Source organism: Pristiophorus japonicus, chromosome 1, assembly GCF_044704955.1.
Source record: "Pristiophorus japonicus isolate sPriJap1 chromosome 1, sPriJap1.hap1, whole genome shotgun sequence".
NCBI classification, from domain to species: domain Eukaryota; kingdom Metazoa; phylum Chordata; class Chondrichthyes; family Pristiophoridae; genus Pristiophorus; species Pristiophorus japonicus.
In genome coordinates this window covers 397,734,533-397,751,154 of record NC_091977.1, presented here as the reverse complement: position 1 = coordinate 397,751,154, position 16,622 = coordinate 397,734,533, and the positions used below count along the sequence as shown (strand labels likewise).

The following is a 16,622-nucleotide window of genomic DNA, read 5'->3' as shown; positions in this document are numbered from 1 at the left end:
ACTTAGTTTGGAGTACGTTTTCACTGTGGAAACTTTGAAATCAGGCGTCAGTGGCCGGACACGCCCCCTTTTGAAGAAAAAATTCTGTTCCAAAGTAGAACTGTTCTACCTGACTAGAACTGCAGAAAAAAAAATGTGGAGAATTGCGATTTCTAAGATAGTCCGTTCTCCACCAGTTGCTCCTAAAAATCAGGCGCAAATCATGTGGAAACTTGGGCCCGATATGTGGTTGGGTTATTGCTTTTATAATAGAACACAGGCACACAGAAGCAGTAAAAAGTAAAATAATCATTTATTGCTATTATACCTCTTGGTTTAGAATCAATGTGGATTTCTCAGTGGGTTAATTGTAAAACAGTGCACTATTTTTGGAAGATGTAATCACTGTATGTCTTTGGTGAAAGGAAGTAAATGAAGTACAACTTCTGGTATATTAACTTGTTTTAATAACACACTGAAGCACACACTGTTCACACTTTTCTATTTTAGAAGCTCCATAGTGGAATTTGTGTTATACTGGACTCCTGATGCCCCAAAGAAGAAGTGGGTTTACAAATAATAAAGGGAGATGGTCTGACAAATGCTATTTTGTAAAGTTTTGGTAATATTGTCTAAAATGAACAGTCAAGATAATGAAAACTAAGACAAACAGCCATTAGTTCTTGTAATAATACACGGGTCACCAGCATTCTGGAGAAATAACTACAGATGTTGTCTATTTAAAGAAGTTGAAATTGTAAGGAGTCTCTTCATGCATCACAAGCACATTCTACAAGGAGTTTCCTTTGCTGAGACTCAGTACATTAAGCAGAAGGTATATTGATCTGGTTGAACAGTTTATCCTTAATAACTTGAGACATCAAACCATGAATTGCTTCTATGGTAGTCTTGCAGCTGGAAAACAAACAGTACAAATAAAAATGACTAAATTGGATCTGCTAAAATCGAGTTCATTTTCACCAATGAATGATCATCAAACTAGTCACCAAGTGTAGGCCAGGTGCCTTCTGGAGGGGTGAAAAGACAAAGTAATTCCATGCTACAGTGCCGGAGGACTTGCTTTCAAATAATCACTACACATAGCAATATTATCTCTTCCTTCTCCTTCCTCCAACAGTCCTGACAAAAATCGAAAAAGTTTACATTTGTAAAATAATAATAAATAAATTTATATTGTTCCACTTTGTCCAATAAATAGTAAATTTTAATTCTAAAAATAGAGAAATTGAGCTGTGGAACACTGCAACTTTAATCTCAGTAACTTTTGAACTAACTCTTGGGTACATGTACAACAAACAATATATGGTTTAGTAGGTTTAAATGTGAGATTTTAAGATGTGTACACCCTTACCTGTCTCGTGTAGCTTTGGCCAATTTGTCCTCAGATTTTCTGTCATGGGTGTCCAAACCAAGCATAAAACTGCCTCGACCAAGCTGGGCTTCTGACTGTTCCAACTTTTCAGACAAGTCAAAGACTTGGCCTGTGGTGTAATCAGCATTCTGCAATGAAAAATGCAGACACAAGAAATGTAATAAGATATTTCTCTACAATACAGCTGGGGGTTGGAGACTCAAATGATCATCAGTGTCTCCATTGATGAGAGTGTAATAACAATGTGGCATATGTTTATATAGGCAGATTCCATTATAAATGTGAACATGAGAATGTATAATAGAAATGTATAGAGGTAATAAAATACCATGTACAACTTCAAAATGAGGATCATTAGATTAGTGCAGCCTGGTTCAAAAATCCCCCATCATCTCACCCTCTTTCACCTGAAGTCTGCATTTGTCCGTAAATTCCTGTATGCAACATTAAATCAGGTCAACCAATAATATGTAACAAATCTTACATCTGTATTCACTCAGTCAACTTTTTCTGTTTTCTTATATATACAGCTATTAATTTACCTATGTATTGCATTTTTATAACTTGTAAGTTTTAAAGTTGGGAATACACAGCAAGGTGATATCATATACATATCATATGATATGTAATATGGGGGAATATATCTAGTATTTAGCAGTATTGGGTGGAGGAGTGAGTTTTGGCTTCACCAAGGATGGTGCTGCATTTCAGTAGGATGAGGAGATACTCCTGGTCTTTGGCAGTTCTGGGGTGGGAGCCCTGAAATTTGCAGCACTGCAGAGGAGCTGCTGGAGTTTGGTAGCATTGGAGGATTCCAGCATTATTGTGGAGGGGGTAACCAGTGATTTGGCAGAATTGTCAATCGAATGTGGGATTTGGCTCACTGGTGGATTCATGGTGTCTGTCGGTAGTGAGAGGAGAAGGAGATGGAATGCATGAGCCTTACAGCTTTGAAGGAGGGGTCCCCAAGTCTGGCAGCACTGGTTTGTAGTTTAAGCAATCTCTGCAAACATTACATCTGATGTTCTGTGACTGTTTTCTTGAATAATATTGGTATCTGTTTCTCTGCCTGTGCCGCTTTCTCTCTGTGTAGTTCTTTCTGTATCAGTGTCTCCTTCTCTGTCTCTCCAGTGTCAGTAATTAGAGTCAGCTGTGACTCAGTTGGTAGCACTCTCAACCTCTGAGTCACTAGGTTGTGGGTTCAAGTCCCACTCCAGAGACTTGAGCACAAAGTCTAGGCTGACACTCCAGTGCAATACTGAGGGAGAGCTGCACTGTCAGAGGTGCTGTCTTTTGGATTAAATGTTAAAGCAAGATCCTGTGGAGGTAAAAAATCTCCTGGCACTATTTCGAAGAAAAACAGGGGAGTTATCCCCAGTATCCTGTCCAATATTTAGCCGTCAATCAACATCACTAAAAAAAAGATTATATGGTCATCATAATATTGTTTGTGGGAGCTTGCCGTGCGCAAATTGGCTGCCGCGTTTATTATCGAGTCTTTCATTGAAATATCTATGAACTCATCCCTTTTGGTGTGGAAGCAAGTCATCCTCGTTAGAGGGACTGCCTATGATGATGATGATGATTACAATAGTAACTACACTTCATTGGCTGTAAAGCACTTCAGGATGTCCTGAGGCTGTGAAAGACACGATATAAATGCAAGTCTGAGTTTCTTTCTAAATAACAAAACAGATCATGAGAGGCTTTGTTTGGTTTCACAATTCAACTTCTTTGTTAAAACAGGAACTCCAGTTAGGAAAGGGAAAGATACTGTGTGCATGTATTCCTTTGTTAAGTATGTTTTTGAAGTTCCCAAGATCATTATAGATGAGGAAGACCATTCAGCCAAATTTGATTCATCAATTCCAAAGCACCCTACATTTCCCCCGCACCTCCGCGGACCGGAGGTGCAGCGGCCTGGGAGTAGCGTGGAGACCCCAACCTGCGTGAGAACACTAGCGGCAGGTCGGGACCCTAAAAGGAGCAGCGTGGAGGCATACTACTTCAGGGAGCAGCGCAAGCTGGTGCAGGAGGGCGACGGCAGCGAAGTGTGGCATCATCAAGGTCCAGGTCGGTGATTGGAGCAGATACAGCAGGAGCGGCAAGAGACTGGAGGGATGTGATCGGGGCCCAGGAGAGGCACGAGTTCAGGGCCAGGGGCAGCACGGGCCAGCCCACACTGCGATATGTTTGCGCACTAGGTCCATGCAGCAGAGCAGGTTCCCAGTCGTCTTGAATAACCCTTGCCACTGGACCAAGACCTAGCTCTGTCAAGCCCGTGTGGTGGCTAGTGTGCAACAGCCACCACACGTTAAAAAAATCCATACACAGGCATCTTCTACCCCTCAGGATGTAGTTCAGGACCTGGAATATTAGGTCCTTCATTGAAACACCTGTGAACTCATCCTTTTTTGGCGTGGAAGCAAGTCATCCTCGTTTCGAGGGACTGCCTATGATGATAATGATGGACATTTCTCCCACTGCAGGATCCAACTGTTTCCTGAATGTGTAATCCATGTAATTATTCACTATTATTTGAGAGGTTCTATGCATTGATTACTCTTTGTAAAGAAGAATTTCCTGTCATCAATCATAAATGTGACTTTTACCAGTTTAGTATTTTTCCATTCTCTTAAATCATCTTGTCATCATCATCATAGGCAGTCCCTCGGAATCGAGGAAGACTTGCTTCTAGTCTTAGCATCTTAGGTGGCTGTACAGTCCAATACGAAAACCACAGTCTCTGTCACAGGGGGGACAAACAGTCGTCGAGGGAAGGGGTGGGTGGGACCGGACTGCCGGGACTGGATTGCCGCACGCTCTTTCCGCTGCCTGCGCTTGGCGACGAGACTCGAGGTACTCAGCGCCCTCCCAGATGCACTTCCTCCACTTAGGGTGGTCTTTGGCCAGGGACTCCCAGGTGTCAATGGGGATGTTGCACTTTATCAGGAAGGCTTTATCATCTTGTCATCATCATAGGCAGTCCCTCGGGATCGAGGAAAACTTGCTTCCACTCTTAGCATGAGTTCTTAGGTGGCTGTACAGTCCAATACGAGAACCACATTTTCTGTCACAGGTGGGATAGATAGTCGTTGAGGGAAAGGGTGGCTAGGGAGCCTGGTTTGCCACACGATCCTTCCGCTTGATTTCTGCATGCTCTTGGCGACGATACTCGAGGAGCTCAGCGCCCTCCCGAATGCACTTCCTCCACTTGGGTCAGTCTATGGCCAAGGACTCCCAGGTGTCAGTGGGGATGTTGCACTTTATCAGAGAGGCTTTGAGGGTGTCCTTGTAACGTTTCCTCTGCACGCCTTTGGCTCGTTTGCCGTGGACGAGTTCAGAGTAGAGCGCTTGCTTTGGGAGTCTCTTGTCTGGCATGCGAACTATGTGGCCTACCCAGCGGAGCTGATCAAGTGTGGTCAGTGCTTCAATGCTGGGGATGTTGGCCTGGACAAGGACGCTAATGTTTGTGCGTCTGTCCTCCCAGGGGATTTGCAGGATCTTGCAGAGACATCGCTGGTGGTATTTCTTCAGCAACTTGAGGTGTCTACTGTACATGGTCCACATCTCTGAGCCATTTGTATACCTCTATTAGATCACCACTCAGGCACCTCCTTTGCATTATTCAAACTTCTAACTCTAGGGATCTGTCTTGTGTTTTTTTCGCTGCATGATCATCAGCACTCAATTATCGCCTGAGGAAGAGAGTGTTTGTAGACCAGGTCTTCGGTCTACACAGTGGAAGACACAAAAACCATGCCAAAAATTGCTGGTCATGGGAATGTGGGAAGGGAGGACCTTGAGAAAATCACTATCACTACGGGGTAGTGCTGGACAGGATAATGGGACTCAAGGTAGACAAGTCCCCTGGTCCTGATGAAATGCATCCCAGGGTATTAAAAGAGATGGCAGAAGTTATAGCAGATGCATTGGTTATAATCTACCAAAATTCTCTGGACTCTGGGGAGGTACCAGTGGATTGGAAAACAGCCAATGTAAAGCCTCTGTTTAAAAAAGGGGGCAGACAAAAGGCAGGTAACTATAGGCCGGTTAGTTTAACATCTGTAGTGGGGAAAATGCTTGAAGCTATCATTAAGGAAGAAATAGCGGGACATCTAGATAGGAATAGTGCAATCAAGCAGACGCAACATGGATTCATGAAGGGGAAATCATGTTTAACTAATTTACTGGAATTCTTTGAAGATATAACGAGCATGGTGGATAGAGGTGTACCGATGGATGTGGTGTATTTAGATTTCCAAAAGGCATTCGATAAGGTGCCACACAAAAGGTTACTGCAGAAGATAAAGGTACGCGGAGTCAGCGGAAATGTATTAGCATGGATCGAGAATTGGCTGGCTAACAGAAAGCAGAGAGTTGAGATAAATGGGTCCTTTTCAGGTTGGAAATCGGTGGTTAATGGTGTGCCACAGGGATCGGTGCTGGGACCACAACTGTTTACAATATACATAGATGACCTGGAGGAGGGGGACAGAGTGTAGTGTAACAAAATTTACAGATGACACAAAGATTAGTGGGGAAGCAGGTTGTGTGGAGGACACAGAGAGGCTGCAAAGAGATTTAGATAGGTTAAGCGAATGGGCTAAGGTTTGACAGATGGAATACAATGTCGGAAAATGTGAGGTCATCCACCTTGGAAAAAAAAACAGTAAAAGGGAATATTATTTGAATGGGGAGAAATTACAACATGCTGTGGTGCAGAGGGACCTGGGGGTCCTTGTGCATGAATCCCAAAAAGTTAGTTTGCAGGTACAGCAGGTAATCAGGAATGCGAATGGAATGTTGGCCTTCATTGCAAGAGGGATGGAGTACAAAAGCAGGGAGGTCCTGCTGCAACTGTACAGGGTATTGGTGAGGCCGCACCTGGAGTACTGCGTGCAGTTTTGGTCACCTTACTTAAGGAAGGACATACTAGCTTTGGAGGAGGTACAGAGACGATTCACTAGGCTGATTCCGGAGATGAGGGGGTTACCTTATGATGATAGATTGAGTAGACTGGGTCTTTACTCGTTGGAGTTCAGAAGGATGAGGGGTGATCTTATAGAAACATTTAAAGTAATGAAAGGGATAGACAAGATAGAGGCAGAGAGGTTGTTTCCACTAGTAGGGGAAACTAGAACTAGGGGGCACAGCCTCAAAATACGGGGGAGCCAATTTAAAACTGAGTTGAGAAGGAATTTCTTCTCCCAGAGGGTTGTGAATCTGTGGAATTCTCTGCCCAGGGAAGTAGTTGAGGCTAGCTCATTGAATGTATTCAAATCACAGATAGATAAATTTTTAACCAATAAGGGAATTAAGGGGTATGGGGAGCGGGCGGGTAAGTGGAGCTGAGTCCACAGCCAGATCAGCCATGATCTTTTTGAATGGCGGAGCAGGCTCGAGGGGCTAGATGGCCTACTCCTGTTCCTAATTCTTATGTTCTTAGGACCTCAAACACGGCACCAAGTTCACGGTCTACACAGCAGTAGTGATACCCGCCCTCCTGTATGCTTCAGAGACATGCACTATGTACAGCAGGCACCTCAAAGCACTGGAGATGTACCACCAACGCTGCCTCTGCAAGATCCTGCAACTCCACTGTCAGTGTTCTCGCTCAGGTGAACATCGCCAACATCAAAGTATTGACCATGCTCGATCAGCTCTGATGGACGGGCCACATCGTCCGCATGCCTGACACGAGACTCCAAAAACAAACACACTACTCAAAGCTCCGACGCGGCAAGCGAGTCCCAGGTAGGCAGAGAAAACGCTTCAAGGACACCCTCAAAGCCTCCTTGGAAAAAGTGCAACATTCCCACCGACACCTGGGAATCCCTGGCCCAAGACCGCTCGAAGTCGAGGAGAAGCATCTGAGAAGGTGCCGAACACCTCGAGTCTCTTCGCCGAGAGCACGCGGAAGCCAAGCGCAAACAGTGGAAGGAACGCCCGACAACCCCAAGCACGCCACCCACCCGTGCCTTCAACCGCCGTCTGCCCCAGTCTGCAGTGGACTTATCAGTAATCCGAGAACTTATATTAGTGTGGAACCAAGTCATCCTCGACTCCGAGGTACTGACTAAGATCTCCCTTGTGCTCAATTATCACCCCAGCATCTGTGTGATCAGAACGGGATGCAGTACCAAAGTCTGACCAGACCACTGTATAATTTGATTATGAGTTCCTCTGATTTATTCTACTGTTTTGGCAATCGAGTTTAACATTTTACTGGCTTTATTGATTGCAATTCCACATTGTTTGGACAGATTTAGTATTAAGTCTACTAAGACTCCTATTTTTCTTGGCTAATTTAACACCATTCATGGAGTAGGTGTGTCGCACATTTTTCTTTCCTACATGCAATACTTTGCTCGTCTGCATTAAATTTAATTTGCCATTGTTTTACCCATGTAGTTATTATGTCTAACTCATTCTATAATTTGAGCTGCTGCTTCTTCTGGTTCACCCACCCTCCCAGTTTGGTATCAGATTTCATCACTTTGCACTGAGTTTGAGTCTGTCATTTATGTAAATGAGAAACAGTAGTGGTCCCAACAATGGCTTTCATTTATTAACCCATATTTTCCCAAGTGCCAACTAATTTTGTCCCGAATTAATGTCTCTAAAAGTTTCCCCACCACTGATGTTAGGCTGATTGGCCTGTCGTCGCCGGGTTTATCCCTATCTCCTTGTTTGAACAGGGGTGTAACATTTGCAATCCTCTGGCACTACTCCATTACCTGAGGGGGATTGGAAGATTGTGGCCAGAGCCTCCACATTTTCCACCCTTACTTCCCTCAACCAACCTAGGATGCATCCCATCTGGACCGGGTGACTTTTGTACTATGATCAATGCCAACCTTTTAAGTACTTTCTCTTTATTTTATCCTATCCAATTTCTCTAATACCTACTCCTTTGCTCTGACATTGGCAGCATCCTCTTCTTTAGTGAAGACAGATGCAAAGTACTAATTTAGTATCACAGCCAAGACTTTTGCTTCTAGAAGATCTCCTTTTCATACACACACATATATATATATATATAAATAAAACGAGCACTCTCATCTGAGTCAGAAGGTTGGCCACTCCAGGACTTCTGAACATAATTTAGACTAAGACTTCAGTACTAAGGGAGTGTAGCACTGTTGGAGAGAAAAATAACTAAACACATAAAAAGCAAAAAATAAGGATTCCATATGGGTAGTAAAACGACAGTGAAGGTAGGGATAAAACTAAGAGATAGGCAATTGCAGAGATACCAGTAAGTAAGTGCTTTGCCTAAGTTTTCATGAAGTAGATGGATATTGGGATTGTAGAAGTACTGAATGACAGTGTAAAACAATGGGTTATTATTAAAAGAGAAATGGTACTAAAACTGTCAAATCAAACTTAAGGTAGACAATCACAGAGACCTAGGGCCCGAAATTGATGATGTGCCGCTGCCGCCAGTTTCTTGGTGGTATTCGGGTGGCCATTCATTTTTTACAGCCTGCTGCCGCTGAGATCCTCCAGCGCGAATTTCATGGTAATGTAGCGGGCAGCAGCGTGATCGGGGTGTAGCGGGCGGTGCAGGCCATTAGACTTGGCAAAGATCAGAGGCCGAGTTCTCCGCATGCGCGATCAAAGGGAGACTCTTCCCGTAAATTTGCAACACAAGCTAACTCTACAGTCAACCCTACCTGCTTTACTGAGTCACTGGCACACTGCACTGAACATTAATCCAAAACACTCAGCACTATTACACTTAGGCCAGTTTTTTGGGGAAAGTTCCAGAGTCAGAACAACCTCAAGAGATTGTTGTACCATTGACTAGGGGCAGCCTATCTTTTATATTCGTGGGCCATATAGATGTGTACCATGGGCTCCGGGGCCATATGTAGCTTAAATCTACGTTCCTATTAATTTGTATTAATTTCATTTTGCTGATACTAGATTTAGCTGGTACTGGATTTAGCCATCAATTAGGAGACAGCACCAAGAACAGCACTTTCCAAAATCTCCAAACCCTCACAATTCAAACAGGACAAACCAATTAAGAAGAAACATAAGCATAAATATGAATGAGTTGCCCGGGCGTCAAGGGCTGGATTGCCAGCGACCAGGGCTATATGTGGCCCTCGTGCTGCAGTTTGAACACTCCTGCCGTGGACCAATTAAATATCCAAACAACATAAAAGAAAAAGACAGACATAATTGTGTTTAAGACTTCTAAAATGTACTGCTACCTCTTAGTTTCATGTATTTAATAAAAACATGAAAAAAACTAATTGGAAAGATGACTTTGTACTTGGATGAGAAACTGTACACGGAATGAATGGAAAGTGTTTTGAGTACATTGGCGGCTTGATCACCTCATGTCCAGAGCTTTGTGGGCAGACACTGTTGAGAAATGGTAGTCCCATTTACTTTTTTTTTTAAAAAAAGGGAGACAGAACTAATCCACATAATTATAGGGGGACCGCCTATGATGATGATGATAATTACAGGCCAGTTAGCTTAACGTCTGTGGTAGAGAAAAGTTTAGGGTCATTAATTAAGGATGAAATTACCACATATCAAGAAAGAAAAGTTAGAAGTTGCCAGCAGGAATTTCAAAAGGAACGATCGCTCTTGACAGATCTCTCAGAATCTGTAAGATGATAATATAGGGGAAACATAGTGAATGTAGTGTAAATGGACTTTAGGAAAGCTTCTGACAAGCTACCACACAGGAAACGATCATTGGTGAAGATTAAGGGATGTGGAATCAGTGGGTTGGTGAGCAGCAAACTGGATTTAAAGATTGGTTATGAGGGAGAAAAGAGAGTAGAAGTTAAGGACAACTTTTAAGAGTGGTTGGAAGTGAGTAGTGGTGTCCCACAGGGTTCCGTTCTGGGTTGACTTTTGTTCGAACCTCCTCGTCCTCCTGTCTCCTGCAGCCTTTCATCAAACACACCCGTTTTCAAAATGGCGTCCGTACTGTCTGCTTAAGATCGGCTAAGATCAGGTAAGACCGTACTTTTCAGGACGGTAGTTAGGCCTGGCGGTAAATGGATCTTATTGATCAAATTTGCGTTTTTGGGCCTTCTCCGATAGGCGGGCAGTATGGACTATCGCCGACGATAAATATCTGATGAATTTCTCACTGGCGGGAATATGGGCGGTAAGTGGGCAGTAATTGATTTTTTTTTTAAATCAAATTTGCATTTCTGGGCAGTAAGTGGGTGGTAGTATGATGAATTTCAGGACCCTAGTGATTAACATCTGAAGATCCTGAGGGATGCTAGAGAAGAAATAGTGGTGACTTAGACCACAGTTTTCAAAAAATCTGCACAGAGGAAAGGACCAAGATGATTGTGACCTGATAAAAGGTCTTCAAGATCCTGAAAGGTTATGACAGGGTAAATACATTGTTTTCATTGGTTAGTGAGATGGTAACAAGTATGCACAAATTTATGATAATCAGAAAAAGAATTAAAGGGGAGGTTAGAAAAAAAAACTTACACAGATTGTTAGAATATGGAATTCTATGCCACAAAACATTATTGATGTAGAATCTATGTACTTTTAAAAGGGTATTAAAGAATTATATAAAAATTTGGGGGGGGGGGCGGGTGGTGGTGGTGGTTGGGGAACAAGCAAGAGCTTTAAATTAGACTCGGTGCCTTAAGTGGGGAAAGCTTGATGGACCAAATGACCTGTTTCTGTGCAGCATTATTTTTGATTCTATGTTCAATTGAGGCTCCATTCGGCTTGTTCTGTTTGTTTGGGTAAATATAAAAGATCCATTACACTATTCAAAAAAGAGCATGAAGCTCTCCTCTTATTGGTTGAAAGAGGAAACATCACTAAAACAGATTAAGAAGTTATTCTTGTCACTTGTTTATAAAACCTTGCTGTGTGCAAACTGACATGTCGTATTTACTCCAGTGACAGTAATTGTACTTCAAAAAAAAATCTTTGGAGGGAAGCACTTTGGGCTGTGCTCACTTGGATCCACTCTTACTTATCAATAACTACCACGCAACAACGGTCACAAAGTCAAGATCAAACGATTTTTGCAAAATTAGAAAAAAAGGTGTAAATCTTACCATTAACCACAGTAAGAGCCGCACTTCATAGGAACATAACAGATGCACATCATAGCAACATAACGTACAAGAGCATTCCTTCCCTAACTGGCAGTTTTAAAATGTAATATGGGTTTACAATGCTAATGTGTCAGATAGGAATTTGGACTAAATCGCCAAAAAATTACTGGATCAACACACACATTTTGCCCAGAGAAATAACTCGGATAATTGCAGGGGCCAAGTCCAATATTGAAAAGCAGGCTCTGTCCCAGTTTCTATATCTAATTAAATCACATGAGTGATACAAATTCATTACATATCTTCAATGTCTAACAATCTCAGTTGATGTAGATGTTTATAATTATGCTTATATACTTTGTGCAATGCCTCGACATATAATGTGCCGCAACACTTTTTTTTTCAGGTTCCTAGGAGAAATCTGGAGAGGGAACTTAACAGGCAAATTTGTTGATAATATGGACAAAGAAGCATCATTTTCACTCATATCTATATTTTTAATTCTAACACAATTTCTAAGAGAATTCATATGGTAGTGTGATAAGACATGGTGATTTCTGTTTCTTTCAATAATGTACCAGGTAATAAGCAACAGGAATATATAATCACTCCAGCTCAAGAACAATCGCAATGAAACAAGAAATTCACTCCAACCTTACAAGTTATTGTTCTACACTACTTATTGACACTGGCATCATTTCATTTAAAGATAGCCAGCGTTAAATTCCATTGCCTGCTGTAGACCATATATAAACAGATAATCTGTCTTCATTTAATCAACAATGGCATTATTTGTTTTGTCTTTAGGTATTAAACAAGCCTGTGCAAAACTGCAGACTACCGGGCGCATTCCAACAATAAAGGTTTATTTAGGCTGTCAAGACTTTCTATAGATGGTCTGAAATATCATTGATCCATGACAAACTTAAGATAGTATTACAAAGATTTGCTGTGAAATTTATGTACTTTTTTGTCCCTGATAATCTTGGTCCATGTCACTTGTTCTACCAAGCACAGGGGTTGTAGATGAAAGATCAATTGGGCAGCTCATTTGAGCCTATGAATAAGATGATGAGAGATTTTTTTTTTTAAAGAAAAAAACATTAATGCTAATTAAGAACTACTGCATGGTAATGTCTGAACAGAGTCTTACAATTTGAATTTGGGAGTCAAATATATACAGATTACAAAGGTAACCTAGAACTGCTATAACTGGATTGCAGGCTTTTTTGCTTTACCAGTTTTATATATTTTTTTAAAAAACTGCACGGACCTCGTTTGTGCCCTACTGGGCTGCTACTGTAGCAGATGAGATAACACGTCCAGCAGTATTACTCTAATTACACTAGAAAATCACAAGGATTGATCGGTCTTTGAATTTGACATGACTGCCAATCATCATAGTTCTATGCCTCAATTGAATGAAAATGACATTTGGAAATAGTTTTCACCAAATCACCAAAATTACAATTTATTTTTAAAAAACATGGTTCTGCAACCATAAGGCTAATGGGATCTAGAAGACACTGGATAAAGTACAAACAAGTATTACATTAAAGAAAATTGGATAGAAATAAGAGTAAAACTAAAATAATAAAATTAGAAGGGAATAATTTAGAAGAATGGAGAAGGGCAATGATTTTGTTTATTTATGTAGGTTAATGTGCAATAAAGATACTTCTAATATTTTAGTAGTTTTATTGATACATGTTGATATCCTGTGGCATTGTATATGGAGAGTCAAGACTAGTGCAGTCTTCAAGTGAGGCGGGGTTAGAAGGCAGGGGATAATTGGACCATGGAATGCAGACCTAATTTAGTCCCCATTTTAAAGTCATTGGGCTAGAAATTCGGCAACTTTGAGACCGGATTTTTGGTGCTATTTCACCCTTTTTGGCAAAAACCATTCGGTGGGAAATTCAGTGACCTTTGTGCGATGGCGCTTTCCACGTACTACTGGGAGAGGAGCGCCGTCATGCAACAATCGAAATAGCGTTTTCGCAAGAAATTTGGCTCTCTCCACACCCGTATTCTGCGCTCAGAATACCAACAGGGAAAAAACTGTCGTAGCAGCCCTGCCAGCAGTGGTAAGTATGAAGATCTGCAAAAAGATATGTTAACGTTTTTATTTTTTAATTCTTTTTCAGCGATTCGATACATAAGTGTTTTGTAAATGTTCTGTGAATTTTTCCCCCCAATTTTTTGGGGGGTATTTTACCCCCCCTCCCAAGGCCTCTCGCAGCAGTATTTGCCTCGAACTAAAGTTGCTGAAATTCGCGGTTTGCGCCACAAATCCTTGTGCAACGCTGAATTTTACCGATGTGCAAATTAAGGCCTAAATATCGGGCCCGATAGCTATAACGGTAATTTTGGTGAAAAAAATACTGAACCGAATTTCTAGCCCATAGATTCTGTCCTGGTTTTATATTTCCATTAAAATTTCCAATGTCCATATTCGTAATAGAAACTGCCAACATAAACTGTAAATATACCCTTCCACCAGAGGTGGTTCTGTAGCAGCTCAATGGTAGGAAGGCATCAGTACAGCATGTTTACATTGGCAGTTCCCATTATAAATGCAGACATAGGCAATTATAAGACAAATGACAAAAAAGGCACACAGACACAAGATTTTGAATATATTACTAGTAGATTTCCTGTGGCATTGCTCAGTGAGCCAGGGAATTCACAACTTTACAATAGGGGTGTTTGTGTCATATAAGGGCCTCTGAATATACAGTGACTGAATAGATCAAATTCCATTTTTTCTGATACAATTCTGGATTTTTACTGGTACTTTGAGGATTCTCTATATATAATTTTCCTTTATCTATGTATTTCAATTTTAACACTTTTCATTTCAAAGCTGAAACTCACAGTGAGGTGGTATGCAAGTTGCACCAAAACATGATATTTAGCAGTAGTGGAGTGTACAGTTTTTAAAAATTTACCCCTTTTCATGCTTGCCCAACTTCATGCTGTCTACTTCTGATAATACCAGAAGCCTTGACAATTTGACAGAGTTTTGCATTATGTGTTTTGTGGGCAGGATAAGCTCCATTGATGTTTTTTCCCATTGAAAAAAAAATGTAATGATGAAAATTCATTTCAGTGAGGTAGGCTAACCTGCCCAGCCTATGAGGTGGAAAGTGGTGCCATGACAAGCTATCAAGTTTTTTTGTGATCCATAAGACTCTCTGTCCTTGCTTACAAATATCTCCATTGCCTTGCTCCATCCTACCTTTCCAACCTCCCTTTGGCCTAACTCACACCCTCTGCCCTTCACATTGTGACCCCTTGTGCATTGCTCACTCTATCTGGTCCACCATTGGTGGCAAAGCTTTCAGTCACCAACCCCTGCACTCTGCAATCTTCTCCCTAAACATCTCTATCTTTCTACATACCTCTACTCCCCACTGCTTCCTCAAAATGAACCTTCCATTTTCAGGCGAGTGTTCTGTGCGAGTTGAGATATATCTCTCACACACACATGTCCTCCAGAGCCACAAAACTGACCACATTGGACTGAACGCCCACCATCCCTTGCTCTCGAACTGATGCATGAGTGGTTGGGTCAGCAGCCACTGATTCCCACCAGAGGGAATGTGGGGCCCATTGGCACCCCCCCCCCCACCCCGCCCCATGGTGTGCAGTTGGAGGAAAGATTGTGATCCTTGCTTTTTGAGGTGCAACGCCTGGGAGTGGAATTAATTTGGATTACGACCAGGTCAGGTCGGACGAGAATAATGGATAACCGCACCGTGCAGTGTCTGAGGCTGAGGGAGGAAATTGGCTATAGTTTTCTGCAACCTCAAGGTACCAAAAGCCTGCTGCGAGCATGAAGAATATGTTTAACAACCCACCAGTTTACGTTTGGGTCAAGTTTGATTTCTATTTTTTTTCTTGTAAGTTGATGCAAAAACGCTAATTAAATGCAATTGTTTTGTGTTCTGGGTGAAGTGTTGTCTGAACCCACCATTACCTTAACGAGGGCTGTTTCCGGAGTGATTTGTGAATATGCTGCTGCTTCCTGCACTGGGCAATTGGTCCCGACGGGGCAGACTCCTAGCACTGACTGTTTCAAATTCACCACTCATGCCCACATGCAGATTTCCCTCCCCGCCCCAGTTGCTTAGGAAATGTCAGCCCACTGATACAGAAGTTGCTTTCCCAGCCTGTAAGGACTGAGTGCTCAGCTCGCTCTGGCGAGGCTGGAACACCATCTCGGTCACATCGCAGCATTGCCAATTACAGTGGGTGCAACAGCGCTGTGTTACGAAGGAGAGAAGTCCAGGCATTTTGCCTGCCCCCCATTAGAAACAGCTCTACCCCGAGTCTCCAGTCGTCTTGGATAACCCTTGCCACTGGACCAAGACCTAGCTCTGTCAAGCCCGTGCGGTGGCTGGTGTGCAATGGCCATCACACGTTAAAAAAAATCCACGCACAGGCATCTTCCACCCTTCAGGATGTAGTTCAGGACCTGGAATATTAGGTCCTTCATTGAAACACCTGTGAACTCATCCTTTTTTTGCGTGGAAGCAAGTCATCCTCGTTTCGAGGGACTGCCTATGATGATGATAATGAGGGGGAACTGGGAATAGTTGTACTTAGAGCAGTCCTGCACTTTAGTAGAAATGGGAGCAGTCCTGGGCTTGGATACAACCGGGCATGCAGTCCTGGAGTTTTACACTAATGCAGTGAAGTTGCTGAATTTTGCAAGCAAGCAAAACTCATTACAAATGTGGATATTGAAAGTGTGACAAAAATCTGACAACATGAAATCAAATTGTCGGTCTTTGCAGACTTAATGACCCTGAATTCGCAGCCCCTATGGGCGCGTACGAGCCAGTAGGGGCCACGCAAGTTCCGGGTTTAGGCATGCAAAGCGCATGTGCCTAAACCTAGAACTTGCAATCGGGCAAGAAACCCCGTGAAATTCTTATGACTGATAAAAGCAAGCACAAGACTTTTAAAGGACAGAAAAATATTTTTTTTCTCAATAATTTAAACATTTAAAATCTTGTTAAATAAGGCAAGTTTATTTTTTAGACCTTTTAAAATATGTAAATTTATTTTTAAAATTAAATTTTTGTTTTAAATAATTAACTAAATGCCATTTTGATTAATTTTAAATATGTAATTAAAAAAAAAAAATATATATATATATATATATATGTATT

The 16,622-nt window shown here is 41.9% G+C and overlaps 1 protein-coding gene across 1 annotated transcript in view; it reads right to left on the bottom strand.

Annotated features, from left to right (window-relative positions):
- Nucleotides 1-275: 275 nt before the first annotated feature.
- cops5 (COP9 signalosome subunit 5) overlaps nt 276-16,622 on the bottom strand; it is a 45,458-nt gene continuing 29,111 nt past the window's right edge. The window contains exons 7-8 of the mRNA XM_070875357.1: nt 1,352-1,500; nt 276-894 (exon numbers count right to left, since the gene is read on the bottom strand). Coding sequence (XP_070731458.1) covers nt 804-894; nt 1,352-1,500 — 240 coding nt within the window. The 3' untranslated portion in view covers nt 276-803. The remainder of the gene's footprint in view (nt 895-1,351; nt 1,501-16,622) is intronic.